Here is a 25,596-nt window from a genome sequence, read left to right as displayed (position 1 = left end):
TCAATTCTTCATTTCATTCATAAAAATAAAAGTACCAGTCTTAAACAAACATATTAACAATCCAACACCTACATTTTCTTTCTTCCGCGTAGTACAGTACCAACAATCTCTACCCAAGTAAATACCCCCACACCACAGCAATAGTCCTACACACCACTCTCAACCCAATACGTACATTAATGCGTTTCATTCAACCGTTGCACAATGCCCTACTTTACGATGTGTGCACTCATTCAACAAACCATTTCTACCACATATTCGCAATTAAGTACTTTAACAGCTCAACCACGGTTCATTCTCAGCTTCGTACTCATCAATTTAATTCATCTGTCACGTGTCAACGCACAAAAAAGATAAGAATATCTTACTTATCAGAAAAAAGGAGTAAATTGAACAAAAAAGCAAATAAAAGTACGTACAGCAGTGGTAACGTACCATACACAGCCTCAAATACTTTACCTACCACTCTCAACGTGCACAGCACCATTCAACAAGCATATCTAACCGTTTGCTAGCATCAATCACGAAGTACCGCTCCTTGAGATGCTATTCTTTTCTGAGTTACACTCTTTTAAACACTAACTAAGTAATTACTGTTCATAAGTACGGCAGGTACTTTCATAAAAGGAAAGTTCCATAAAAGTACTACTCACAATTTTACATCCTAACATTTCATTATCACTCTCTCAACCAAGAACACGTTCGCTCTTCTTATCATTTCATTTATTCTATCACATCGGTAAAACAACTCTAGCTGAGCTACCCTTCATAATGCCGTACATCAAAGGTTGCATGCCATCCAAATATTCGCTCCTTCTTATGCTGTTTGCATGTGCGCTAGTATCGTTGGTAATTACAGCGTGTGTGTTTATGCGTAGCAGAGATGTGATGAGTGTGGCTGTGAGTAATGGTGGGATACGTATGGGAGAATTTGTGGATGGTGATGCGGGAGAGTTTATCGATGATGGTAGGGTGAGTAGTGAGGGGACGGTAAGTGGTGAGGAGGTGCGTGATAGTAGGGTACATCCTACGGTAAAGGAAAGTAATGAGCATAGTGCTGCTGCGCAGGGGATGGTAAGTGGTGATTGTGTTGTTAGCGAGAATGATGCTCAAGTTGAGGAGTCTGTTGATGGGAATGATGCTCAATTTGAGGAGTCTGTTGATGGGAATGATGCTCAATTTGAGGAGACTGTTGATGGGAATGATGCTCAATTTGAGGAGTCTGTTGATGGGAATGATGCTCAATTTGAGGAGTCTGTTGATGGGAATGATGCTCAATTTGAGGAGACTGTTGACGGGAATGATGCTGACCAAGGAAATTGCTGCATCGATCGCAGTGGTAATGAACAAATACTTGAAAACGAAGAGGAAGTGCAACCGGAAAGTGCATCACCAAGCAAACTATCGCTACCGAACGGAAGAGAGTGCTCCGCTCCTGAACTACCAATTTGGGCTTGCGATGTGCGCTCTCGTGAATCAGCCCATCACTGTTCAGATGATGATCTTGACATCGAATTCTTTACACAGTTAAGCTTGTATATGATCAACCAGATCAACTCCATGAATAAAAGCATTGGTACAGGGAGTGACGTGCCTGTGGATATTGCGAAGAATGTTTTTGAACGTGTGAATGAGTTTAGAAAGCATTTGCAGTACCGTGTGGATGAATCTGCAGCACAAAGATCTGCTTACCAAGCCAGGATGTCGCTAATGCGTAGTTGAGTACGAAGTTAAAAGTGATTTAACCAGTAATACTTTGCTTCATGCATTGTAAGGTACTTCTTATGTGTAAGTCTTGATGTGAGGGCATACCACGTCTAATAAGTGGTATGTCTCTTACTTTTATTTTGCTTCACGAGCCCTCTTCGTGTCACTCCTAGTACGTAGTACCGTGCAAACCAGCTTAATTACGTGCCGTATTATTACCGTGTGGCATTCTTTTAGCTTAAATTACTATCTTTTACACAAACATTACGTGTAGTATTCTCCTTAACTAATGCTTACTGTTTCCAAATTATGCTCCTGTTCAAGCACACCCCCTAATAAGCTTAATCATACCATAAACGCATTATCTTTATGCTTAATCCTTAAATAGCATGCATTTGCTCATTAAACCAGCCCTAGCCATGATCAGTGCGTTACTCCCCATGAATATAGCATATTTCCTTCTTTCATTGCTCAGCGTATTGCCATCGTCTCCAATGTGACATGCAACGTATTGCTATTACCCCCATCCTATTCATCCCGTTTATCTTGCCAACTTTACTTGCCCATCCATCCTACCTTCCCACTCAACATCTCATCCATCCTACCTTCCCGCTCAACATCTCATCCATCCTACCTTCCCGCTCAACACCTCATACATCATCAAATACTCATACGTCTCTTTCTCTTCATCTTTCCAAAGAACTGCCTATACTCACCCCTATCTTTCATTTTCCCAATTTCTCTTTTACCACATTCGTACCCCACACTAATAATCTCACTATACTTATCAAAATCATCCGTTCTGTACGGTATCTTAGGCGTAATAAGCACAACATTACCATCCTGCACAATCTTCTTCTGTTTGTACGCCGATGATAAAAATGCTAATCTGTACTGTACCTCATTGTACGAGATGTACTTGCTGGATGTGAACATCTTATTGAGCAGTACGTATGTACCGGACAGCGCATCACCGTACGGTGTAAATTCATTGTCAGATACGCTGCCTACATCTACCGCTATTATACGGCTGCACTGCTCAAGCATTCTATCGACGGGCACGTTGTTTGTGTATCCGCCATCGAGCAGTAGCGCATCCTTGTCACACACGGGTGGTAGAATGGTTGCTATGCTCATGCTTGCACGTATGTACCGCCACATGAGACCGCTTACATGTTTTATTTCCTCGTATGTGCATAAATTTGTAGTTATGCAAAAGAATTGTATCCACGTGTCTTCGATGCGCCGTTTGTCAAAGATGGTGTACAATACGCGGTTGAACGAATGTCCGGTGAAGAACGAGCACAGTGGAAGGGTAAGATCCATAAAAACACGCCAACGCGAACTTATGCGCTTGCAGAAGTGGGCAACACGCGAAAACACGATAAAGTTGTCCATGCTGATCGAGTACAAACCGGCAATGAATGCACCCATCGATGTACCGCCCACCATGTCAATTGGCACGTTGTACTCGAGAAGGGCCTCGATTATGCCTACGTGCGCAAGGCCCCGCGCACCACCCCCGCCCAGCACCAAACCAACACACTCGTCACGTATGTACCTGCAGAGTCGCTCGTAGTCCTTCATGCAGAATGTGCTCTTATCGCTCGGACTGTATATCTTGTGACCCTTTCTGCCATTACCCATTGATACCCCTGAACTGCTACGCTCTTCGTAAAGTACCACGTCTTCCACCTCAAAGTCAAAAGTAGCATTTTCCAAATTCACCGCCAAGATTAAATCGCCATAATTCACCAAGAAACTCATCAACCTGCTGAAGTAGTTTTCTACGTATATCAAGACAATCTCCACATCCTTGATCAGTTCAAGGAATCGTAGCTCGCCCATTTTGCTAAAATTGCAGTGTCTTATTGCTAAGAACCTTTTAGCGTTCTTTTTGCTGCTGTGTTTTGGTGTCCGCACCTGTAGCGATGTGCATACCGTGGTGTGCTTGGTATTACCTTGCCCGTTGCACCGTGTATCCGTATGGAACGGTTTAAGATAATTAATACTGGCAGTACAGCTCTCCTCTACATTTTCCATATTTATATTTTCAGTGTATTCTGCAGTTATCTTTTCTTCCTCATCATTTTTTTCATTAATTTCTTCATTGACAGCGCGCCTCCTTTTTATAGTACTGTTAGCACTCACTGTTTTCTGCTCGCCTTTTCTATCCCCATCTTTATCATCATATACATTACCGCCATACTCATCATCAGCTTCGTTACCTTCCTTAACCATCATCTCCTTCTCCAAACACCCAAAGAACCTCAAACTCTCTTCTCTCTCCCTTCCAATCACCACCACAACCTTTCTCCTCTCATTCTCAGCTCCCATTCTTTTAATAAATCTTCGCCCGTAGCACTTCTTCACCAGGTTTCTAAACATCCTTCTTTTCATTACCAGCACGTAACTCCTCTTTACAAATCTTACAGTACTCGTCTTATACTCCATCAGCTCGTGTGTATTCAGACAGCCCTTGGTGTAGTACGCACCATTGCAATGTACACGACCACAATCAAGGAATACAAGATCTTTAAATTTTTTGGTGCACCTGCCATGTACCTGCCAATCTATGCATGCACATATCGCACGCATCGTGTATGTCATACGCATGAATGCAAGCAAATCATCGTGTGAGAATGTGTCCATGTTTATACGTCTGTATGTTACGGTGCCACACGCTTTTAAGGTGCATTGCATGTTTCTCAAGAAGTGATTTACCATGCCATACACACCCCTACGTACGATTATGCAAGAATTTCCTGCACGTACCTCAACCTGTCCGTGTACCACCCATATCACGCCCTCTCGTATAAACTCGTTCCTCACGGTGCTCTCTTCGTACGTGAACTCCTTAGTGATCCTGGCACGTGCTATCACGTCCTGCTTCATGAGCAAGCGTTTTAATTTGAAATGTTTTGTGCATAAATGCATAATCTTTTTTAAGTACAAAAACACAGCATACGAATTAAAACGTTCGTTGCTAACGAGTACTTTTAGTTCGGTCTTAGCGATAAGCCTTACACCTGTTGTAACATGATGATCAGTCTGTTCTACTTTCTTTCTATTCCTGCTTGACCGGTCCTTTGTCCATAGTTTTTTTTTATGTTCTTTCAAGATGTTCCTTCCACACTGCATGGTATCATCTCCTCTGTTCTTATTGTACCACCTCCCCTTCAGTTCGTCTGTCTCCTTCTCATCAACCCTTTCTTCACCGTTAATAATCTTTATCTTTCCTATCTTCACATCAACTTCTTCTCCCTCATTATCAACTCCTTCTCCCTCATTATCAACTCCTTCTCCCTCATTATCAACTTTTTTTCCCTCATTATCAACTCCTTCTTCCTCATTATCAACTCCTTCTTCCTCATTATGACCAATCCGTCGTATCATCTCATCTAACCCGATCGTAAACTCACCCCCACTCTTCGTTCCATAGCACCTTCCTCTAATCTCCAAACAAACCTTTCCTTCCAATATGACTCCAACAACATTCACCAATTCTCCCTTTTTATATTCAACAATCCTTGGCTCGCTTCTATTCACGCACAGCAGTGCAAATAACGTATTATCATCTTCAATACTAAGCCTAACGTACTCTTTCTTTTGTATATGGGCATGTGTCTTTGTGTTGTACTTCTTACGGAAGTACAAGAAGTAGGAAAGTATAGTAAGGACCAATAAAAAGATGCAGTGGTAGAACATCGTAGGGGTATCGAAATTTCAAATTAAGGAGGTGTGCACGAGGTGATAGATTAGCAAGACATGATGAACTGCAGTTATTGTGGCATCTGTACCGTTGATAGTTATTGCGGTATTCTATTGATGCTTGTATCGCTGTGGTGTGAAAAGTAGCACTGCATATTCTGATATTGGTAACTATTACGATACTGGTACTGGACATCCCGGTATTGTTGGTAACCGTAACAGCAAACAAAGTACCTATTATTGAGCAACGTTGTGAATATTTCTGGTACAACAGTACCACTTCATATCTCACTACTGCTCATTCATGCATTACTACCTGTCATGCACATCATATCTTATTATGCATTATTTCCATTAATGGTTACCGCAAAGCATTTCTTCTACCCTTCATACACAGCAACACATAGGATCTGTGCTTTCAATCTTAATCACGAGTATCAAATAATCATCATTGCAATGCCTTCATACAATTCTTCATCTAGCACGATCGCTCTGCAATTTTTATTTTCACAATTGCTCTTCTCTATTTATATCTTTAGTATTCTTATTTATTTATGCGCTGCATAAACGTTTCTAATCTTATTTGTTTATGCATCAGCTGTTGTTGAGCCGTAACTGCACTAATTCCTTGCCCTTAATTTTTTTTCACACTTTTTCCCGTCTAAGGTCCTTAACACTATATTTATTCCCTTTTTCACCTTTCTTAGCTACCCCATCAGTACGTACACTTCATTCTCATTGCTATCAGTACCTACACTTCACTCTCACTATTACCAGTACCCCACCCCTGCCCCCATAACTAAACCACCATTTCACCAACCCCTACCACAAAATGTCATCCCAAAACCTCCAGGTACACATAAAAATACGTTCATCCCCAACCCCATACCTCCTATCATCACCACCCACCATAACAATCAACGCCTATAAATTCACGTTCACCCACATCCACACCGATCCCGACATATCGGCACATCTTCAACCAACCGTCAATGCATTCCTGAACGGCTATAACACCAGCATAGTATGCTACGGTCAGACCGGTTCTGGCAAGACGTACACCATGGGCCTAACGGCCGATCAGATTGATGCGTGCACGGGCATTGTGCCCGTGAGCATGTGCACGGTGGTTGGGAAGGAGTGTGTGAGGATGGCTATGTTCGAAATTTATAATGAGGAGGTGTATGACCTACTTAATGGGCGTGAACGCATTATTTTGAGGAATAACCGATCTGAGCTCGTTATTAATGCGCATGAACGGGAAGTGCGCACGTATGAGCAGTTTAGGAGCGTTGTTACAGATGCGATTGCACTTCGCATTACGAAGTGTACGAGAATGAATGCAGGGAGCAGCCGATCGCATGCTGTGATACGCGTGTGCACTGACAGGGCATCGCTCGTGTTTGTTGACCTGGCGGGATCCGAACGTACAAAACGCACGGGCGTGAGCAATGACACGATGAAAGAGGCGATCAGCATTAACACAGGACTGCTTGCCCTCGGCAACGTGATCAATGCGCTGTACAACAAAAAGAAGTTCGTGCCGTACCGCGACAGCAAGCTCACACGCATTCTCAAGCCGATCCTGAACGACAACACGATCGTGCGTATGATCGCATGCGTGAGTGACAGCTACCAGGATGCGAACGAAACGATGAACACGCTTGAGTACGCGAATAGGGCAGGCTGTCTGAGAACGGTGGTGAAGAGGGAGCCCGTGGTTGGGAGGGAGCAAGGCGAAGTTATACGGCTGAGAGAGGAAATAGGCCGGCTGAGGAGAGAAAATGAGTGGTTGAGGAAGGAGCTTAAGGACAAAACTGGGAGGGGAATATGCAGATGTTACGAGAAGGAGCGTAGCACGGACGGTAAGACCAAGCGTGAAGAACAATCAACCGCATGCACTAAGGCCAGCAGCGCAGAGGTGGCATGCAGTAACAAGGAAGAGAGTGCCACCGATACGATGAGCAGTACTAGCGCATTAAACGATAGAAGCGTTAAGACAGGCATCAATGCGGATGTATCGGTGAGCACACGCCACAGCCCGATCGGACAAGGGGATGAGAATTTGAAAAACGGAGCGATTGGTGGCAGAAATGATACGCTCCTCCTTACCGATACGTGCATGTACCCCATGGCCAGCACACCGATAAGAAATAAGGTAACAAACACCGTTCTTACACCCGTAAGAAGAAACGAAGATGCAAAAAACGTACATACACCTACGCCCATACGAAAGATAAACTTTGATCTGAGCAAGAACTTAACACTAGACGTGGGGCAGAGGAAGGTGCGTAGGATCATTAGTCATGGTGGTAAGTCGTGCATTGGAGATGAATCTGTTGATGTAATGGATGGAACGATACCTGTCAGACCGATAGCTACGGAGGATGTGGTACATGGCAAATCATTCTCTAGCGAGGCATTTGCTGATAGACCGTTCCCCAGCAAACCAGAAGCACCCGCTGTGTCAATCCCAGTCAAGCCTGTCCTCAACAAACCGCATCCTCACGGATTAATCACCGATAAACCCCCATGTAACAAAATCACTGCTAAGAGAACACGCCAATGTATCAGTACCACGGCCACAGAGCGTACACGTATTACACCGCTAAATGCGAAAAGAGTGCGAGCACTCAACGGTCTAAGACGTATACGCGAGCTGGCAGTGCATTCCTCAACAGTACTCTCAATCACGTACCTTAACGACGGGCTGTACACGATAAGCTCAGATAACACGCTCAGACGCACCGTGGCAGGCAGGACGGTCACTCTCAAACGATGCCTTTTTCTTTCGCTTCTTGCCCGTAATGAACACTCTGAGGTGCTGTACAGCACCAACGATGGGCTGTACTTCGTTGATGGCCCGCTTATCAGGCGGTACGATACGGGCATTACCAGTATGTGCTACCAGGGCACGTACGTGGTAACGGGCCACATCAATGGACAGGTGTGTGTATGCGATGTGAGGATGGGTGTGCTGTACGAGGGAGTATGGCACAAGGGGTATGTAAATGCGGTGAGGATGCATGATGGCGTGATCTATACGGGCAGTGTTGATAGCACGGTGTGTTACGCTGAGATGGTGCACGGTGCTGTGGACGATATAAGGGCCCAGTGCCTATTGCCTGCGCATAACAGCCCTGTTAATCTCATTCTCATGCATGAGGGATTCCTGTTCAGTGCCTCAAAGGAGGGGAACATCAGAAAATGGAAGAACCACCAGCTGATCAAGGAGTGCAAGGGTACACACTCCTCTTTTATACGGGCAGGAGCGTCAAACGCGGAGTATCTTTACACAGGCTGTAAGGACGGTGTTGTGAAGAGGTGGAGTGCTGAGATGGAGGAGCGCGGCAATGAAAGAGTGCCGTGCAGTGTGGTGTGCATGGATGGTACCGGTGATGGTGTGGTGGTTGGTGGGAGTGATGGGAAGGTGTATTTTCTCGGTGAATGACTGTTTATGCACGGGTTGAACGTATTTATACCAATGATGCATGAACAGTTTGTGCATGTTGATCTCGTACCTTTACCGTGTTATACAGACGAGCCCTCCAAATTATCATACCAATGCACGAAGCCGTGCATCTTTTCTGAACGCTTTTTGTCCGTGCTCATGCTTTGTTTCCTTACTTCTATCAAGCAAGCTTATTTGTTCATGCCATACACCTGGTGCTACAGATGTACTTCTCGGCATGCTATGCTTGACTGTGTTTACCGATTCCTGGACGAGGTGCTCTTCCCTGGCAAATCTGTATTTAATCACCGAGTGCACACGTTCAATCGATAAGCGCGTCATTTAAAATAGATCAAATAAACTGATTTAAACGTATTTCATGCGTGCATAAAGAAATATAAGTCGTACCTAACGATTTGAGAGACTAAAATCTAAATTGTTGTTCTGGGCGTAGTATTTTGATTTGTTTGCATTGGCACAGCTTACTCTAAGGAACTTGGATGCAGGATTTTCATGCAGCGTACCTCTATCGGTTCGAGCTGGTACTGTGCATTTTTACAGTTTAATTAATTTGCGGGTAATTGAAGATCCTTGGACAGTGCCTGCAACGAAGAGTATAATATAGTACTCATGTCATACATATGAGTACTTGCACCACCGCATCTTCTATCAATGAATGTATTGCTGTAAAATAATACTCCTTCTGTTCAATCATTGCGTTCATCACAAAATACCTAACCGGTTCACGAACTGCAGGCACGTACAAAACCTGTCACTGTTCATTTCTGTTATTTTTGCGGATGTCCATTGCACTGCAAGCATCCTCATGGCAGTTTATATCTTTGCGCTTGTGTACAAGGAATAATTTCGATTATTATCACGGTCTGATGCCAAATATTTATGCATAAATAGCACTTTAACATGTATGTACTTGAATATTATCGCTGATGCATGAACGAATAACTATTTTCCAGCTTAAATTAGGTTCTAGAACCCCGAATTGCATAAAACCTAAAGGTATTTAATAAAGTGCTCCCTGCTCACTGTTTCTTCCTTATCACACTTTCACTCCCCTTATCTTCAATTACATACCCCGCATCAACCATTTCGTCTCTCACAACATCACATGCATGAAACAGTTCCTGTGCACCCTTTTTCTCTTTGCACAACCTTCGTACCTCACTCCTGAAATTGCATATTATATTCGGAAGCATGCTCTCCTCCATCTCTTGCTTGGCCTCCAAACCAAGCATTGAAAGTATCTTCTTGATATAATCGAGTACCAGCTGGACAATCTGTCCTGAGCAGTTGTACATTTTCTGATGCATGATTGTTACTAGGTTGAGTATGGCGGTGAGGGTCTTGTATGTGTTGAAATTGTCACAGAATGACTCGTGTACCTCCTTCTTTGCTATTTCAAGCATCCTCAGCACCATCCTATCATTCTGATCCAAAGGCCCATACATTCTCTTGTTTATCACATAATACGGATCCTTCGCAGTATTGTTGACCTGGTCAGTCCTGTCGTTCGCATCTTCCTCAGTGCTCTCGTCCCTGTACACTACGTCATCATCGTCCGTAAGTGGTCTATTATCGTACTCTCCACCCTCACCGTTATCAATGACAATCTCGGTCTTGTGTGTCTGCTCCTGCTCAACACGTGTCACGCTTCTTTCCATATTAGTGCTGCGTTGAACACGGCCATCCACACCGCTCGTGTCAGTGGTATTGTGTGCACTATCAGCATTGCTCGTCTCAGCTTTATCTCCAGCGAACCGTTCCCTGCCCGCAATCTCAGCCTCAGCCATGCTCACAAAGTTGAACAGCTTCTTTTCGATCTTCTCTGCGTACTCCATTGCCTCGTACCGATACGTAACCGTGCTATCATAGCAGTTATTAAGAAACATCACTCTTATCTGTCGTGCTGTAAATTTCTTGAGGCAGTCCTGGATGGTGATAAAATTCTTGAGGCTCTTGCTCATCTTCAACCCCTCGATGTGCAGATGACCGGTGTGCATGAAATAGTTGACGTACTGTCTGTCGGTAAGTGCACGCGACTGTATCAGCTCATTCTCATGGTGGGGGAACTGCAGGTCTATGCCACCCGCATGTATGTCCATCGTTAGTCCAAGCACGTCCATGCCCATTGCCGAGCACTCGATGTGCCAGCCGGGCCGGCCGTTAGACCAGGGCGATTTAAAATAGTACAGATCACCCTCCTTGCACCGCTTCCACAGCGCAAAGTCGGTTCGATGTCTTTTCTCGCTGCCCTCTTCCGCCTCGTTTATCACAGCATCATCATCGCGGAAGTGCCTTTGTCCGCCCTCCTCCACAAATTTAACCATGTCAAAGTATACGCTGCCATTCGAAACATACGCTCGGCCCTTCTCAACCAATTTCTCTACAAATTGTATGATTTCGCCCATATAATCGGTAACCTTCGTAACAAAGGAAGGCATCTTTACATTCAACCGTCTCATATCCTCAAAAAACTCCTCTTCGTATTTCCTCGTCACAAACTCAACACACTCCACAAATGCATTCCTCTTCTGCTCCTGCCCCAGGCTGTCCGCATTCACGTACTTTACGTTGCTCTTCAGGAACTCGCTAAAGATAGCCTCAGCCTTCTTAACAATCTTATCGTCAATGTTTGTTATGTTCATAACAAAGGTAACATCGTAGTGGAAGTGCTCCTCAAGGATGCGTCGTATCACGTCAAAGCAGATGTACGTGCGAGCATGACCGAGATGTGCGCTGTCGTACACTGTGGGCCCACAAATGTACATTTTTATCTGTGACGGGGTAATCGGTGTGAACGGCTCTACCGTGTTGGTGAGCGTGTTCTTTATGTGCAACGATTGTTTTGCCGTGTTTGCGCTTTCTGTCATGAGGGGTACAAAAGTAAAGGAATTAGAGAATGTGGTGGAGACGGCCGGTACAGGTAATGGCAGGGCTGTTTTACTGTCCGTTTAGAGGTATTATGGTTTGTATAGATATTTTAGATTAATAGGGAATATGTAGAATGGTTCAGAGCGCGTGAATGAAGGAATAATTCCTTATTAATCGATAATTGGTGCATTTGTTCCGCTGCCGATGAGTGCGTATGTTATGGTAATACAAGTTATTATAGACGTATTCCTTGTATTGACCTATCATTCCCGTGAATCAGTGTTTATTCTTCGGTTCCTGAGTGTTTACAGAATTACGCTTCTTCCTTTAATATGACTGTTTAAGGAAATATTCGCTTAAAAGAAAATAACGAACAAAATGGAAAGCATTTATTATTTGCACATGATACGAATCGTTAAATCGTAACATGGCACGTAAATATGTTTTTCATGTTCATCTGCGTTGTACTTTAGTGCCCCATGATGAAAAGCACCATGTGTTGGACTCAACATAAGCATAGCATAGAAGGACACTACCAATAAAAATTTAATGGCTGGCTCGAGGCAAGAGAAACAGAAATGTGCAAACCAAAGAAGTGATTTTAATGTACCTGGTTCACCCCATTCAGAAGTTTTGTGCAGGAAAATGATGACTTGAAAAACAAAAGTTGATAAGGGCATAACAAACATACAGCGTGCCAGGTAAGTTCATTGGTAGAGGTGTAAGGCGTGCTGATGAGCAATAACACGGTACAAAGAGAAAAAGAGTGGTAATGACGGTATCACCCTGCATTGATACAAGGTAGCATAGAAACACCGTGGTAGACTGGTCCAGAGTTACAAAGCACCAACTATGCATTTCATTTACAAGTTCATGATGAATTGGCGCATAATTCGTTAGAATTGTAGGTGTGGCCTGTTTTACTTTCCTTCAGCAAGAAGGAAAACACTGCATTTTACTACGAAGAATGTTTGAGATGGTACGCAGTGACAGTACCAGGTACCGCGAGAACTACGCTTCTTAAAAAGCATGCTGGTGCATGATCGCTTCATAGCGAAGAGACCGTTCAGCAGATCTACACCAATTGGTATAACCTGTCCATTCGTACGACTCTTAACCGCATGCTCATGTACGATGCGTTACGCCTGCTTTGTTAGCCCTCCTTGCTACTCGGCTCATTCCGCACCTGCCCTTAATCTCTTGTGCAGATAGCATATCGATCGATAGGGAATGACAGCTTTGCTGCAGGCTGCTTTATTTCGGCTTCCATATGCGTTCAATATCAATTCAGATCTGATACGCTCTTTCTAAAGCAGATATTCCGGTCAAATACGCGAACAGGTTGGTGATCGAACGGCAGAAGTGCGCCGCAAGCTGAACAAACAAACATTACCGTGCTAGAACAATGTGTTACATTTATTTATACTCCTAATACGAACCTTCCTTCACACCGCTCCTCAGCTTCTCTCTTATGGCATCGACATCGCTGCTTCTGCTCTCAGCACTGATAATCTCATAGAACACCAAATCCTCCTCTTTCAGCAGCGCTAAACACACCTTGTACATATCCTGTCCACGTCCAAAATAGTTAAAAACATTTATCCGGTCATCAAGATGCACAACCAGCAGCCTCTCCAAATAGTAAAGCATTTCGCTATCGCTTAAATTTATAACCTGACAGATGTTGACCATGATCTGCGCAGTATCGGGGATGTTCACGTTGTACTCCAGCGCCTCCAGTATTTCCTTCTCCGTGTGGCTGGGCGGAAGGCTGAACACGCACGGCAGGTTGTGTATTTTGCACGCGAGGGACACTATCGATAGCGGATCGGATGGCGAGTGGTTGTTTATTGCCAATGACGTTAGTAGGGGTGAAAGCGGAACGTTGCGCTCCTTCGCTATTTTAACTATTTCGATCGACATCGGGGATGGCAATGGTGCTCATATTTATAAAAAATTGTAAACATTGAAAAAGGAAATGAAAATCGGATGGTTGAAGTACCGCGGTTAAATGCGGTTAAGGAGATGCACAGTTGGTAATGGCGGAGTGTTCATGAAATGGAGAGTAAAATTTTATATCTCAGTCTCTACGGACGAGCTGTTCCATCAGGTGGACGTGGTACGAACTGCAACACTTTTTTGGACAGGTTCTCCTCACTTTTTCATTAATGCGATTTGTAGCTGCGGCACAACGTGATACGGCAATATGCTTCAGCAGGAATGTCAAGTAAATTGTGTTGACCAGTACAGGCAGCTAAGTACACGGCTAGTGGATAAGAAAGTCTGAAATAATCGCAACTCGTACACACATGCGACAACGAGCGGTACGCAAAGTAATGAAATGTTGTGTTTGGCACGATTCGGTCAAGCAAATATTTTGGGTTAAAAAATAATTGGCGCACTACGGCAATGGACCACACCAAAAAGATTAAAGCGCTGAACTGCCATTCAAAACAATAATTCCACATAAATGGTACATTTATGAGCATCACCCCGTTCTGCATCCGATATAGACCGTTAAATCGCACTCGTAGCTCAAAGTAAACTGTTCGTGCGAAGCGGCACTACTAAAAGATCATAAATGCAAAAAGGGTGAGCGCGTGTTAAGGCACTGTTTGAGATGGACTTGAAACGAAAGAGGAACGGCTTTAACAAAGGTGAATAAGAATACGAGTCTATCATTCCTAACAATTTGTTGAAGAATGTTTAATTGTTGGCATATTTAAGCACATCAAATTGCATTCCTGCTTATTGCCGGCATCTTTCATGGTAGCAGTTTATCGATCCAACGTTGCTGTTATTTGTAGTTTTACCGGAGAAAACGCATTTGGGATAAAAAAACATGCAAATCAATGAAAATTGATTTGATTAGTAAATAGCACAAATTGAACCAGCACCAAACGAAATATCGCTGCTCAGCATATTTTTACGAAAATTTAATTATCAAAACGGGTTAATGAGAATTAGTGACTCAGCTCACAGACATTAATTTACGTTGACCAAGCAATTACACTAAAAAGGTAAACTTCTGCCCAATTTCAAACGTGTAATACTTCAACATGGGCCGTACCTCTAATTACCTGTATTGATTGATCCCAAATAAACTTCTTATGCCCTTCATACGGCCTTCTTTCCCTTTGCTCTCCTTTACCTTCGTTTTATCATCCGCTTCTTGTGCATCTTTTGCTTTACTCTTCTGCTTCTCACTTCTTTCTAACCATTCTTCGTTCATTTTCAGCATCTTATCTCTTGATTTGATCCTTTCATCTTCTCGTTCCAACCTTTCCTTTTCTATTTTCAATCGCTCCTCTTCTCTTTTCACTCCCTCTTCCATTCTTGCCAACCACGCCTGGTATTGTTCATCATCCCTTTCTTCCATTTGAGCCTGTTCCTTTGCAACACCTGTCTCTGTTAGTTTTTGCTTTGTTTCTTCCGCTAACTCTTCCCCAGTATTTTTTTCAAGTACTTCCTGTTGTGCACAGCACATTATTTCCAACCTGCGTTTCAACTCTTGTTCCTCTTTAGCCAGCTCAGTTAATCGTTTTGTCAGCTTTTGCTCTTCCATTCCCAGCCTTTCCTCAAACTCAGTCCTCAGGTCATGCTCCTCCTGCTTGAGCGCTTGTTCCATTTGAATCCTCAGAATTTCAATCTCCAACTCTAACTCGTCCTCCATTTTTATTTTAAATTTTTCTTTTTCCAATTCATACCACTTCGCTGCTACATCTCTCATCCGCGCCATATCACTTTTCATCAACACCGCTCTGCCCCTATCAAATTGTGTCTCCTGTGCACGTGATGGACAGTTCGTTCCTCCTAACGTACCTTCACCCATCAATTCACCCCTGTTCATTCCTGTCATTTCCATTATCTCAGCTTTTATCTTTTCGCGCAAGTTCTTGTTCTCATCCACAATTCTTTCCGTTTCCTCTCTCAGCTCTGTCCTCAGTTTTTCTTCCTCCATCTTTAACCTCTTCATCATATTTTGCGTTTCTTCTTCCTCTATTTTCAATATTTTCTCAATCATTTCATTTTCCATCCTTATGTGAGATTTCTGCATTTCTTCTTCCCTTCTCTTTAATCGCATTGAAACCTCCCCCCACAAATTCTTTTCTTCTATCAACAGCCTTTCCTTCATGTTTTCTCCCGTCAATCCTTCCAGTTGTGCCTGTAACGCGCTCTGTTCATCGCTGTCCAGCAGTGTCTTCCGTTCCATCTCACATTTTAACCGATCCATCATCTGCTCTCGCAACCTTTGCTCCTCATGTTTGATTTTTTCTTCCATTTCTTTCATTAACTCTTCGTTCCTTGTCCGTATCATCGTTTCCTCTTGCTTTCTTGCAGTTTTTTCCCTTAGCAATTCTTCTTCATCCTGGAATAGTCTTTCTGCTGCTTCTTCCTTCAATATTTGCTTTTCCCTGCACATTTCCTCCACTCTTTCTGCTGCTTCTTCCTTCAATATTTGCTCTTCCCTGCACATTTCCTTTATTCTTTCTGCTGCTTCTTCCTTCAATATTTGCTCTTCCCTGCACATTTCCTTTATTCTTTCTGCCATTTCCATCTTCAATCTTTGCTCTTCCCTGCACATTTCCTTTATTCTTTCTGCCATTTCCATCTTCAATCTTTGCTCTTCCCTGCACATTTCCTCCACTCTTTCTGCCATTTCTTCCAATTTTTGTTCACCAAGTCTTTTTCTCTGTTGTTCCTCTTCTGTTCTCTTCTTCTCCTCCAGCCTTTCTTTCTCTTCTTTTATTCCACCTTCTTCGATTTGAAGTTTTAACACTCTTTTATTCTCCAGTCTTCGTTCCATTTCTTTTCTTAGTTCTTGTTCTTCCACCGTTAGCCTCGCTCTCATTTCATGTCTTAATCTCTCTTCATCCTCGCTCCCCAATTTTTCTGCTCCATCATGCTTTCCTAAGCTTTCGTTCTTCAATTTCTCTTCCCACTCTGTTCTCAACTTTTGTTCCCACTTCGGTTTCAATTTTCTTTCCAGCTTCTTTCTTAATTTCTCCTCCCATTCCGGTTTCAATTCCTCCCACATCAACTTCATCTTCTCTATCCACTCCAACTTCAATCTGTCGTTTAACTCCTTTTTCAATTTCACTTCCAAGCCGAGCCTCTCCTCCTCTACCCGTCTCATCATTTCTTCTTTATCTCTCTTCATCGTTTCTTCCATCTCACTAATCATTTTCTTTCTTAACATTTCCACCTTCTTCCCAACCATTCGTTCCATTTCCTCCTTTGCTTTCTCCTGCTGCTCCTCCGCTGCTATTCTTTGCACCGTTTCATCCCTCAGTGTGTGCTCCTCTGTTTGTGATGCGGTCAATCCCTGTTTCTCCAACATTTTGATGGCGTGCTGTGTGTTGTGTACCGATTTATTCCGATCGTCTTTTATTTTTTGTGTCATTTGTTCTTTCAGGTCATCCTCTCTTGTTATCCAAGCGTCTCCATGCTTATCTTCCCCTTTCACCCCTTCACTCCCTTCAATCCCTTTCACCCCTTCACTCCCTTCACTCCCTTTCACCCCTTCAATCCCTTTCACCCCTTCACCCCTTTCACCCCTTCTCTCCCTTCACTCCCTTCAATCCCTTCTCTCCCACTCTTACTCTCCGATTCAATCACCCCATTATTCAAAAACTCTTCCCAATGCCCCACACCATCCTCCATTATCTTTTCATAGGCATCCCAGCTAACACGTGCCATGTGATACCCACTCAAATCCTTGTATCGTTCTATAACCGTGCTATCCATCCTAAAAGTGTTCATATTCGTTCCCATTCCGTAATCCAACACAACATAATCTCTAACTCTAAAATTGTATTTTACTGCTGCTCGTGCATCTTCTCGGTGCGTTACATCGGCTGTTGCACATAATGCAGTCAATATGAACATCATGCGTGCTATTACCATGTTTATATCGATTGCACGTCTATTTATATTTTGGTCGCTGCCAAAGCGGTAAATTAGTGCATTAAATGACAATGCAATTTCAAAGATAAGGAACCTAATCCGGATCGTGTAAGATAATTGCTCTCTTTCAAATTATTATAGTCATTTTATGCGGTGATGTACGGAATGGTTTGTTCATCATCGTATGATCGTGCCTGGAATGGCAATTACTGCCAATATCACCAGCAATTAGTATTTTAAACCAATAAATTTGTTCAAAATATTTCTTATCCCGTTCATAACTCGATCAGAATTACTGCTCTCCACCGTGCACGGTCCGTTCTCGATCAAAGGTACGTTCCATACTGCACCCCTTAATCTCACCCATACTACCACCCCAATCTTCGTGTGATTAACAGGGAGTTCAGCACCCACCAAATATCCTGTCTTTTGCTTTGGTATGAACGTAAAAAACATCTGCAATAAAACACCACAAGCATTTTATTCCTTAAATGGTATATTTCATATTGATAGGTGAAAAATAAAAATGATGATACACCTCGCACACAGCAACACTCTTTGCAGGTATTGAGCCGTAATACCGGTCTTACCTAATCTTTGTGTTCTCAAGTCTTTTCACACTCGTGCAGAGCACGAGTGCGTTGTACCTGCTTAGTGCGTGGTGCGCTACGAGCACTTTGTTGCGTGCTTGGTGCACGAATTGTCTTTTTACTCACACGATGAGGTAAATTGAACTGGCATTGCTGCAGGGCATCGTTACAGTTAGCTGTGAGAAAATGCCTTGGTCATAAAATGCAAGAAAAGTACTTTACCGTACTTTTTAGCGTATTTAATGCACCGGTTTGAACACCTCGTGCTGGTGTCTTTTGTTTTGACCGGTGTCGGCACGGTTTACCCCTTCAGAGCCGTTTGTTGTGGATTGCATCTGCCGTAGTGGTTAGACCTGTGAACCACGATGGCACTGTTCATGACATCAAGGCTGCAATCAGCAGCTAAGGACCTCCCTTTGACCTGCCACTCCGTCTTGCAATGGCAGTAGCCCTGCACTTTGCCGGTCACCGCAGCTCCGCCTATTTCCGAACGCATCTCCTGCTGCACGCAAAGAGTTGTAGGTATTTTACAGATCTGCACGCCAAGGTGAATTGAACACGGTCCGTATTGAACGAAATGGCCGGTCTCTCTGCTGTGGCGGCAATGCGTTACCGCCCCATGTGCAGCTCCAAACGAAGTACCCGGTATAAAAAGGTTAAATTTTAGAATTAATGAGCGGTAAGATCGTACGTAGTGGTAACACACCGATCAGAAAGTACGATGGGATGAATTGTTGTAAAATTACGAACTGCTGTGGTGCAAAGGAGCACTCAAATCGAATGCACGGTTATGAACCGTACCCCCGTTGACACAGCGAGCACGTGGCATGTTCACGTGTTTCCTGTGAACGAAGAACGTGCATTCACTGCATTGTGCTATCGCATACCGCCATTTTCTGTGAACGGTGTGCACAACACGTTCACCGCAGCTGTGCCATTGAAATACACCGGTATTGCAAACAACAGCGGTGGCGTACCTCAGCATGACCAGAAGATCGTGTGCAGTTCCATCCCACCGCAAAATAAATTAGGTAATGCTCACCAACGGGTACCATAAGTTTGAGCATTCTCAGGAAAATAAAAAATGAGCAACCATTCCAAAAATAAATATGTACCGTTCAACAGGCTGATCACCATCCAAAAACAAAAAATGAGCAACCACTCCAAAAATAACAAAAATATTGCACCAACCCCGCCAACACTCAAAATGCTTTTATACTCTACAATATTCGATACTCACGGCAACGTACACCATCAATCCGGCACAAAACCGCCGTACATCGACAGCATAATCGACACGGTAGTACGAAAGAACATTCAGCACGGTGAAATAATGGTGCAGGGCCGCAATGTTGCCTATAGAATGATTGGGAAGAGGGTGTTTATGTGTGTGGGTGATGATGCGAATGCACAGATTGATCGGATGGCTGCCGCGTATCAGGAGGGTGGAACAGCAGGTGAGCGGGCGGTAGATGAGCGGTCTGCCATGCAGAAACAGGGTAAGAAACACAGGCACTGGGTAGGAACTGAACGGGAGTTGGACTATTCGAGCTCTGCTCGCACGGTGAGCTACGTGCCGGTCACCAAGAGCACGTTTAACCTGTTTGACGTGAAACGGCGCTTGTTCAAGACTTTTGATCGTGAGGCGTTGCTCACGCACCTGCTCAACAAGAACGTGGCTCCGGAGGTGGCGGGTGATGTTTTGATGTATGCTGAGAGCATCGACGATGTGCGTGAGACGATGAGGAGCATCGTAAGGACAAAGATTCTTGGGGAGGGAGGGGGCGTGCCGTACCGCGTTGCGCTGGTCGGAACGAACGGTGTTGGCAAGACAACAACACTGAGCAAGCTGTGCTACCACTTTGCAAAGCATGATAAGAGCGTGTACGTGGCGGCATGTGATACGTTCAGGGCAGGTGCTATCGAGCAGCTGCAAACGTACGTGAACCGTTTAAAGATAAATCACAAGATTGACATACACCAGCAGGGGTACAACAAGGAGGAGTGGAAGGTGGCACGTTCTGCCCTGCAGCATGGCAAGGCGTACGATGTGATCCTGGTTGACACGGCAGGCCGTGTCAATAAGAAGCCGTTGATAGACTCGCTTAGAAAGCTGACAAGCCTTGGTTTCGATGACGTGGTGTACGTGAGCGAGGCATTGAAGGGGTACGAAAAGGATGTTCTTGCATTTGACATGGTGACAGCAATCATTGTGACCAAGATTGATACGGTAGATGACAGAATAGGCTCCATTCTCAATCTTTGTTACTTCAGCAAGAAGCCGGTCGTGTTCTTAGGACACGGCCAGAGCAACGTTGACCTTGAAAAGGTGGATGTTGAGAAGGTAATTGATACGCTGCTCAGCGAGTAAGGCACTGCCACGCTGAGTGTGCCGTGGTGCACAGATATAACTGCCGTTTATGCACTCTTTAAAATAATTAAATACGACTTTTGGATGCGCAAGGCGCGAGCATTCACTGTCGTTTGGCAGATGATCACGAAGTGCTTGTGTTTGTTTTGTTATTTCGAATGGGTCAGTGTAGGTCTGAGATTTTCTTCTTTTCATGTTTAGCACAGGGAACACCACGTGGAACGGTGCGTTTATAAAGAAAGCGTTTTTGATCCCACTGCAAGATTTGTACTCGAAAGCGGACAAAAGGAATGCATCGTCTGTATTTGATCTTTCTTACCATACGTACAGAGCAAAGATGTGTTAATAATGGTACCTGTGTTCCTATCTTGTGGTAAACCGTGCTTTCATTCGAATAGCTAACGCGTTATCTTTTGTGCGTCCTTACAGCTCGGTCAAAAAGTTACTCAACCGTGGTACCTGTTCTTTATCACTCGCCATACCATGCTACTACTCCATGCTACTACTCTATGCTACTAATCCATTCTACATCATACTCTCCATTCTACTAATCCATGCTAGTACTACTCTATGCTAGTAATCCATTCTACATCATACTCTCATAAATACTACTCCATGCTACTACTCTATGCTACTAATCCATTCTACATCATACTCTCATAAATACTACTAATACATGCTACTACATATCCCCCACAACACTACTAAATTCCTCATAAATCATATCCAATCCACCATCTCCATCAATTCTCCACCTATAAATTATTTCCTTTTATAAACAAACAATAACAACCCTCAATGTCACTTACATTGCTCATCACCCAATCATTCCTAATATCGGAGCTGCTCCTCCTAACCATTCTTTTATTACCCTTCGCACCCCAAAAGCTTACAATAGCCCTTCCCCGTCCCGTCCATCACCTTATTTATGCACTCGTCATGCTGATAGCGTTTTCATTCGCCGACTCGCTGTACAGAAGGTCATACCAGCAGTATTTCTACCTGAACGGCATTACACTCTTCCTGTTTCTGATACTTAAGAGGATGTTGAATGTTGTGAGTAAATTGAAGAGAGAGGAGATGGAGGTGAGTGTGATGAGGCGGCAGATTGAGAATCATAAGAAGTTTGTGATGGAGATGGTGGAGGAGAACAAGAAGTTGAGAGAAGAGAATGAAGGTTTGAGGAGCAGGGTGGTGCTAGATGGCGGTGCAAGCGGTAAAAATGAGTTGAGGTGTGGCATCGGCGATAGCGTTGCACGTAATAGAATTGCTGATGGCGTTGGCGTGGTGAGCACTGCCGATGAACCACTGGTTGATGCTCTTTGTGGCGGTGCTCAGTGCGGAGACAGTACGATGCATGCTGCCGATGAACCACTGGTTGATGCTCTTTGTGGCGGTGCTCAGTGCGGAGACAGTACGATGCATGCTGCCGATGAACCACCGGCTGGTGCTCAGCATCGGCAGGTAGCCGATGCAAAGAACGATTCAAGATCAAGTGCAGGTGAAGCGGTGCGTGAGGACAAGGGCAACGTACCTGTGCATGATGAAGAGAATGAAGATGAGAACTGGGGACCGGAATGGTAGATTAAATTTGTTGTACGTAGTTATATTTATACTTATGTAAACCTTATTTAAGAAATAAAATCTTAATTGTTTATGCAAAGCATTGCATTCAATATCTGTAATGTCGTGTTGCTGTGTTCGTGCCAATGTACAGGACTACCATACCCACCCTGTGAAGCACATTCCCTTCTTCGTGGTAGTTAACGAACTGGTGCACGACAGCGAAGGCATGATGTAGCAAAGCAAGTATGGACTGTGATAGCAGTTTTTAAAGATTGTCGTATCAAATCCAACCCAACACGTTATCCAAGTAGCAAAGATCGTACGCCAAAATAGCTTTAACGATAATTTGATTTGAATACGTTTATTCACATCCACAGATTCTCATCAATAATAAATATTTTTATTGTTAAACGCTAAAACCAAAAACTATGTGCTCAACAAATTTATTCCTTTCATCCCAAATAATTTTCTTAGCAAAAAAACCGTTTATTCATTTTCCCTTTCTCTAAACCGTAGTTTGTACAGGGAAGCAAATATGTGTTTGATGAGCATTCCCTTTGTACCGGCATTCAACAGAATACAACCACAAATTCAAAACGTAAAATTTTATTTTTAATTGCATTGATTACACGTACCGTGCGAGAGGCGCACTGCCAAAACTGTGCATTTGTAAGTTAACTGCATAAATCAATTCTGATCGGTAATTTCATGTACACCCGCTACTTTGGCAACGTGCTGTTCGTTTCATACCAACAGCATGGTTCTTATTACACCATTTCCATTGCATTCTTCACCCATTCTTCCTCATCCATTCTTCCTCATCCATTCTTCCTCACCCATTCCTCACCCATTCCTCACCCATTCCTCACCCATTCTTCCTCATCCACTCTTTTTCATCCACTCTTCCTCACCTATCCCATGTCGTACCCCTAATCGCATATCCTCATCTTTTTACGCTTTCCCCACCACCCTCAATCTCATACAAAAAATTAAACGGTCCATCCACAACACACTCAACCTCACTGTTAGATCCAAACTGTCCCGTAGAAACAACCCCATGCACACGTCTCATCTCACGCACCATACACTCAAACATGCTCCTCGCTTTGTCCTGCTCCATCATTATGTGGTAGTCCAGCTTATTGCCCTTCATACGCGCATTCAACGTAACATTGGATATTAACATGATGTGGTGGTGCGTTGCTATGGGAGCATCATCGAACAATCGCAACGATTTTATCTTTTGGACCGCTTTGTGCAGCGCAGCGGGAGTGTCTGTGCGCTGGAAACCTATGTATATGAGCAGACCTGCTGATATTGATGATATGGGTGTACCGTTTACAGAGACCTGTGCTTTTTTTACCTTTTGGATTATTAGCTGCATTGGGGGGGCGCATTAAAACGTTTTTATGGTTGGGGATAGTACGGTGCTGTCCAGGCACGTGGGCAAGTGCAAATAAAAATTATTGCTTAGGCATTCTTTGTTTGGCATTGAAACAGTGAAGCGGTAGTTTTAACAGCAAATTTGTTTTAATCGAGACATAAACGTGCAAATTATTATCACCAATCTAAACATTTAGTACCCTTCCAAATTATTATTGTTGAAGCACTGCTCCTCAATGCCGCGATCAAATAATCGGTCCTTGCGTGACAAGCAGTGAGTTTAGCCGGAGTAGTTAATCAATCCAGCATTGATTAATAACTGTAGCAATTAATAAATTTTTAGGAAACTGCCATGGACCGCCCAGTGTAGAGATGGTTCTACATGTATACAACAACACCCTACACAACAAATGCCAAAATGTTTAATATCCACCACTAAAGATACAATACCGTTCACATTACCGATAAAAATACCTGCAGCTCTTCACCACACCTCCTAAAATATCTCATCGCTCTCCACACTCTCATACCCATCATCCTCATAGCACTTATACTTCAAAATACCACCAATACCACCAAACCCTTCCTTAAACTGCTCACCCTCTGTGCTCTTATCGCTCACTATACTCAGCTCGGCATTGTACTGCTTATAATTCTCAAGCAACCAGTCTATGACCAGCTGGTCATCCACTGTGCCCTCAATGTTTTCATAAACTATCAGCTTGGTGACGGCCTGCTCATCAAGGAGACGCAACGTGTTCTTCTGGCCGTATACGACCATATCATTCTCCAGGTTCTTGAAGAACTCTTGCAGCACCTTCCTCTCTTTGAGATACCGACACATTGTCAAACTGTCCTGTGCTAGCTCTATTGCTTGATTAAGACCGTTCTCACCGCCATAATTTGTGTCTACCACACGTATAACACGATCTTTTATGTTTTTGAGAAGAATTGCGCTCTCAAAAAGCTGATTCTTAAAATCAGCTGTTCCTGCCAAAATATACCCCTCCTCACTCGTAAACAGCGAGTTAGCAATCTCAGCTACTTTCTTCACGTAGTGGTTCCTCTTTTCTATCCTAAGCCTTGCGAATCTAACACTGCTTTGACCGCCCCTGCCGTGCTTCTTCGGCAGAGACACGCTAAGCGTGTGCAATATTTTCTTTACATTGCTGTTCAACGTGGCAAATACTGTTTCGTTACCGTCCATCACTATAAAACCGAACGTTTCATTTTCTTTGAACTGCTCAACCAGAGACTCGGTGTGAAAACGGCTGTCACACATGTACACACTCGTGTTGATCGGTTTCAAAGGTTCCATCGCAACAGAAATCTTTTTCTCCTTGTTGTTGTCCATCACAGTGCCCACAAAGATTGCCAGGCCGTTCGGTGGCACGCTCTTGAATGTCCGCAATTTGTGCTGTGCTGAGGTGATTGCACTGAGCACTGAAAGTCGGTTAACACGGCTCTTTATGTTTGATGCCGTGCCGTACTCATCAACAAGCATTTTTAACGCCTTGGGTATTTGATCACGGGGCGGAAGTATGAGCGTTATCATTGATGTGCCATTCCCCCTGCTGTCCCGCAAATACAGCAGCTGTTTCTTCAAAGCGTACGATTTTATTTCGTCTTCCTGCATATTGCGAAGAAGGGTCGCGGGTTTATAAAATTTTTTAGTTCATATCAGATTTTTTATAAATTCATCTGTCTGAAGCGTCTTACATTTGCTCCACGTGATTAATCAGCGAGTAAAATGATGCGTGCGCCTGTAGTGTGGTGATTTACCGCGCGAATGATTTTTGTATCCCCTGTGTTCGCTGCGACCGTTCGCACTACCGGGTATTTACACCGATAATAGCATATTATTGGTGTTCAGCTTATCATTTCCTGTCTACAGTGCTTGCGAATCGTTTTTCTTCTGTATTTCATTCTTTATTAACCGGCCATATCATGCAGTTCTTCGTGTATTGCAATACATAAACTTAACCTGAATTGATGATCTACACAGGTTTTGTTGGTCAATT

The 25,596-nt window shown here is 43.6% G+C and overlaps 14 protein-coding genes across 14 annotated transcripts; 5 read left to right on the top strand and 9 right to left on the bottom strand.

Annotated features, from left to right (window-relative positions):
• Positions 1 to 179: 179 nt before the first annotated feature.
• Positions 180 to 515, top strand: VCUG_01194 (uncharacterized protein; the record flags this gene model as incomplete). The annotated part of the gene is made up of 1 exon (XM_008076021.1): positions 180 to 515. The coding sequence occupies one exon, from the start codon at positions 180 to 182 to the stop codon at positions 513 to 515; it is 336 nt and encodes a 111-aa protein (XP_008074212.1).
• A 256-nt stretch (positions 516 to 771) lies between these two features.
• Positions 772 to 1,749, top strand: VCUG_01193 (uncharacterized protein; the record flags this gene model as incomplete). Its single annotated transcript, XM_008076020.1, has 1 exon — positions 772 to 1,749. The coding sequence occupies one exon, from the start codon at positions 772 to 774 to the stop codon at positions 1,720 to 1,722; it is 951 nt and encodes a 316-aa protein (XP_008074211.1). The 3' UTR covers positions 1,723 to 1,749.
• A 618-nt stretch (positions 1,750 to 2,367) lies between these two features.
• VCUG_01192 (uncharacterized protein) lies at positions 2,368 to 5,431 on the bottom strand (the record flags this gene model as incomplete). Its single annotated transcript, XM_008076019.1, has 1 exon — positions 2,368 to 5,431. Exon 1 carries the CDS (start codon positions 5,413 to 5,415, stop codon positions 2,368 to 2,370), a length of 3,048 nt encoding a protein of 1,015 aa, XP_008074210.1. The 5' UTR covers positions 5,416 to 5,431.
• An 819-nt stretch (positions 5,432 to 6,250) lies between these two features.
• Positions 6,251 to 9,687, top strand: VCUG_01191 (uncharacterized protein; the record flags this gene model as incomplete). Its single annotated transcript, XM_008076018.1, has 1 exon — positions 6,251 to 9,687. One exon carries the CDS (start codon positions 6,251 to 6,253, stop codon positions 8,867 to 8,869), a length of 2,619 nt encoding a protein of 872 aa, XP_008074209.1. The 3' UTR covers positions 8,870 to 9,687.
• Positions 9,688 to 9,869: 182 nt separating this feature from the next.
• VCUG_01190 (cysteine-tRNA ligase) lies at positions 9,870 to 11,757 on the bottom strand (the record flags this gene model as incomplete). The annotated part of the gene is made up of 1 exon (XM_008076017.1): positions 9,870 to 11,757. One exon carries the CDS (start codon positions 11,755 to 11,757, stop codon positions 9,910 to 9,912), a length of 1,848 nt encoding a protein of 615 aa, XP_008074208.1. The 3' UTR covers positions 9,870 to 9,909.
• Positions 11,758 to 13,153: 1,396 nt separating this feature from the next.
• Positions 13,154 to 13,681, bottom strand: VCUG_01189 (uncharacterized protein; the record flags this gene model as incomplete). Its single annotated transcript, XM_008076016.1, has 1 exon — positions 13,154 to 13,681. The coding sequence occupies one exon, from the start codon at positions 13,679 to 13,681 to the stop codon at positions 13,187 to 13,189; it is 495 nt and encodes a 164-aa protein (XP_008074207.1). The 3' UTR covers positions 13,154 to 13,186.
• Positions 13,682 to 13,744: 63 nt separating this feature from the next.
• VCUG_01188 (uncharacterized protein) lies at positions 13,745 to 14,262 on the bottom strand (the record flags this gene model as incomplete). Its single annotated transcript, XM_008076015.1, has 1 exon — positions 13,745 to 14,262. One exon carries the CDS (start codon positions 14,260 to 14,262, stop codon positions 13,924 to 13,926), a length of 339 nt encoding a protein of 112 aa, XP_008074206.1. The 3' UTR covers positions 13,745 to 13,923.
• A 446-nt stretch (positions 14,263 to 14,708) lies between these two features.
• On the bottom strand, positions 14,709 to 17,297 carry VCUG_01187 (uncharacterized protein; the record flags this gene model as incomplete). Its single annotated transcript, XM_008076014.1, has 1 exon — positions 14,709 to 17,297. A coding segment is annotated over one exon (2,463 nt), but the record flags the coding sequence as incomplete, so codon positions are not given.
• Positions 17,294 to 17,665, bottom strand: VCUG_01186 (uncharacterized protein; the record flags this gene model as incomplete). The annotated part of the gene is made up of 1 exon (XM_008076013.1): positions 17,294 to 17,665. One exon carries the CDS (start codon positions 17,663 to 17,665, stop codon positions 17,294 to 17,296), a length of 372 nt encoding a protein of 123 aa, XP_008074204.1.
• Positions 17,666 to 18,556: 891 nt separating this feature from the next.
• Positions 18,557 to 18,751, bottom strand: VCUG_01185 (uncharacterized protein; the record flags this gene model as incomplete). Its single annotated transcript, XM_008075996.1, has 1 exon — positions 18,557 to 18,751. One exon carries the CDS (start codon positions 18,749 to 18,751, stop codon positions 18,557 to 18,559), a length of 195 nt encoding a protein of 64 aa, XP_008074187.1.
• Positions 18,752 to 19,236: 485 nt separating this feature from the next.
• VCUG_01184 (uncharacterized protein) lies at positions 19,237 to 20,718 on the top strand. Its single transcript, XM_008076012.1, has one exon. It carries the CDS (start codon positions 19,340 to 19,342, stop codon positions 20,624 to 20,626), a length of 1,287 nt encoding a protein of 428 aa, XP_008074203.1. The 5' UTR covers positions 19,237 to 19,339; the 3' UTR covers positions 20,627 to 20,718.
• Positions 20,719 to 21,424: 706 nt separating this feature from the next.
• On the top strand, positions 21,425 to 22,210 carry VCUG_01183 (uncharacterized protein; the record flags this gene model as incomplete). The annotated part of the gene is made up of 1 exon (XM_008076011.1): positions 21,425 to 22,210. The coding sequence occupies one exon, from the start codon at positions 21,425 to 21,427 to the stop codon at positions 22,208 to 22,210; it is 786 nt and encodes a 261-aa protein (XP_008074202.1).
• Positions 22,211 to 23,032: 822 nt separating this feature from the next.
• VCUG_01182 (D-tyrosyl-tRNA(Tyr) deacylase) lies at positions 23,033 to 23,576 on the bottom strand (the record flags this gene model as incomplete). Its single annotated transcript, XM_008076010.1, has 1 exon — positions 23,033 to 23,576. The coding sequence occupies one exon, from the start codon at positions 23,574 to 23,576 to the stop codon at positions 23,136 to 23,138; it is 441 nt and encodes a 146-aa protein (XP_008074201.1). The 3' UTR covers positions 23,033 to 23,135.
• Positions 23,577 to 23,719: 143 nt separating this feature from the next.
• On the bottom strand, positions 23,720 to 25,218 carry VCUG_01181 (peptide chain release factor eRF/aRF, subunit 1). The gene has a single exon (XM_008076009.1). The coding sequence runs from the start codon at positions 25,209 to 25,211 to the stop codon at positions 24,072 to 24,074; it is 1,140 nt and encodes a 379-aa protein (XP_008074200.1). The 5' UTR covers positions 25,212 to 25,218; the 3' UTR covers positions 23,720 to 24,071.
• Positions 25,219 to 25,596: the final 378 nt, after the last annotated feature.

The sequence above is a fragment of the Vavraia culicis genome (genome assembly GCF_000192795.1).
Source record: "Vavraia culicis subsp. floridensis unplaced genomic scaffold supercont1.17, whole genome shotgun sequence".
Taxonomy (NCBI): Eukaryota; Fungi; Microsporidia; family Pleistophoridae; genus Vavraia; species Vavraia culicis.
The sequence above is the reverse complement of the archived record's forward strand: the minus strand, read 5'-3'. Positions and strand labels throughout refer to the sequence as shown.

Coding starts and splice junctions, on each gene's coding strand:
- VCUG_01181 (XM_008076009.1), bottom strand. CDS start 25,211: ATGCAGGAAGACGAAATAAAATCGTACGCTTTGAAGAAACAGCTGCTG.
- VCUG_01184 (XM_008076012.1), top strand. CDS start 19,340: ATGAGCAACCATTCCAAAAATAAATATGTACCGTTCAACAGGCTGATC.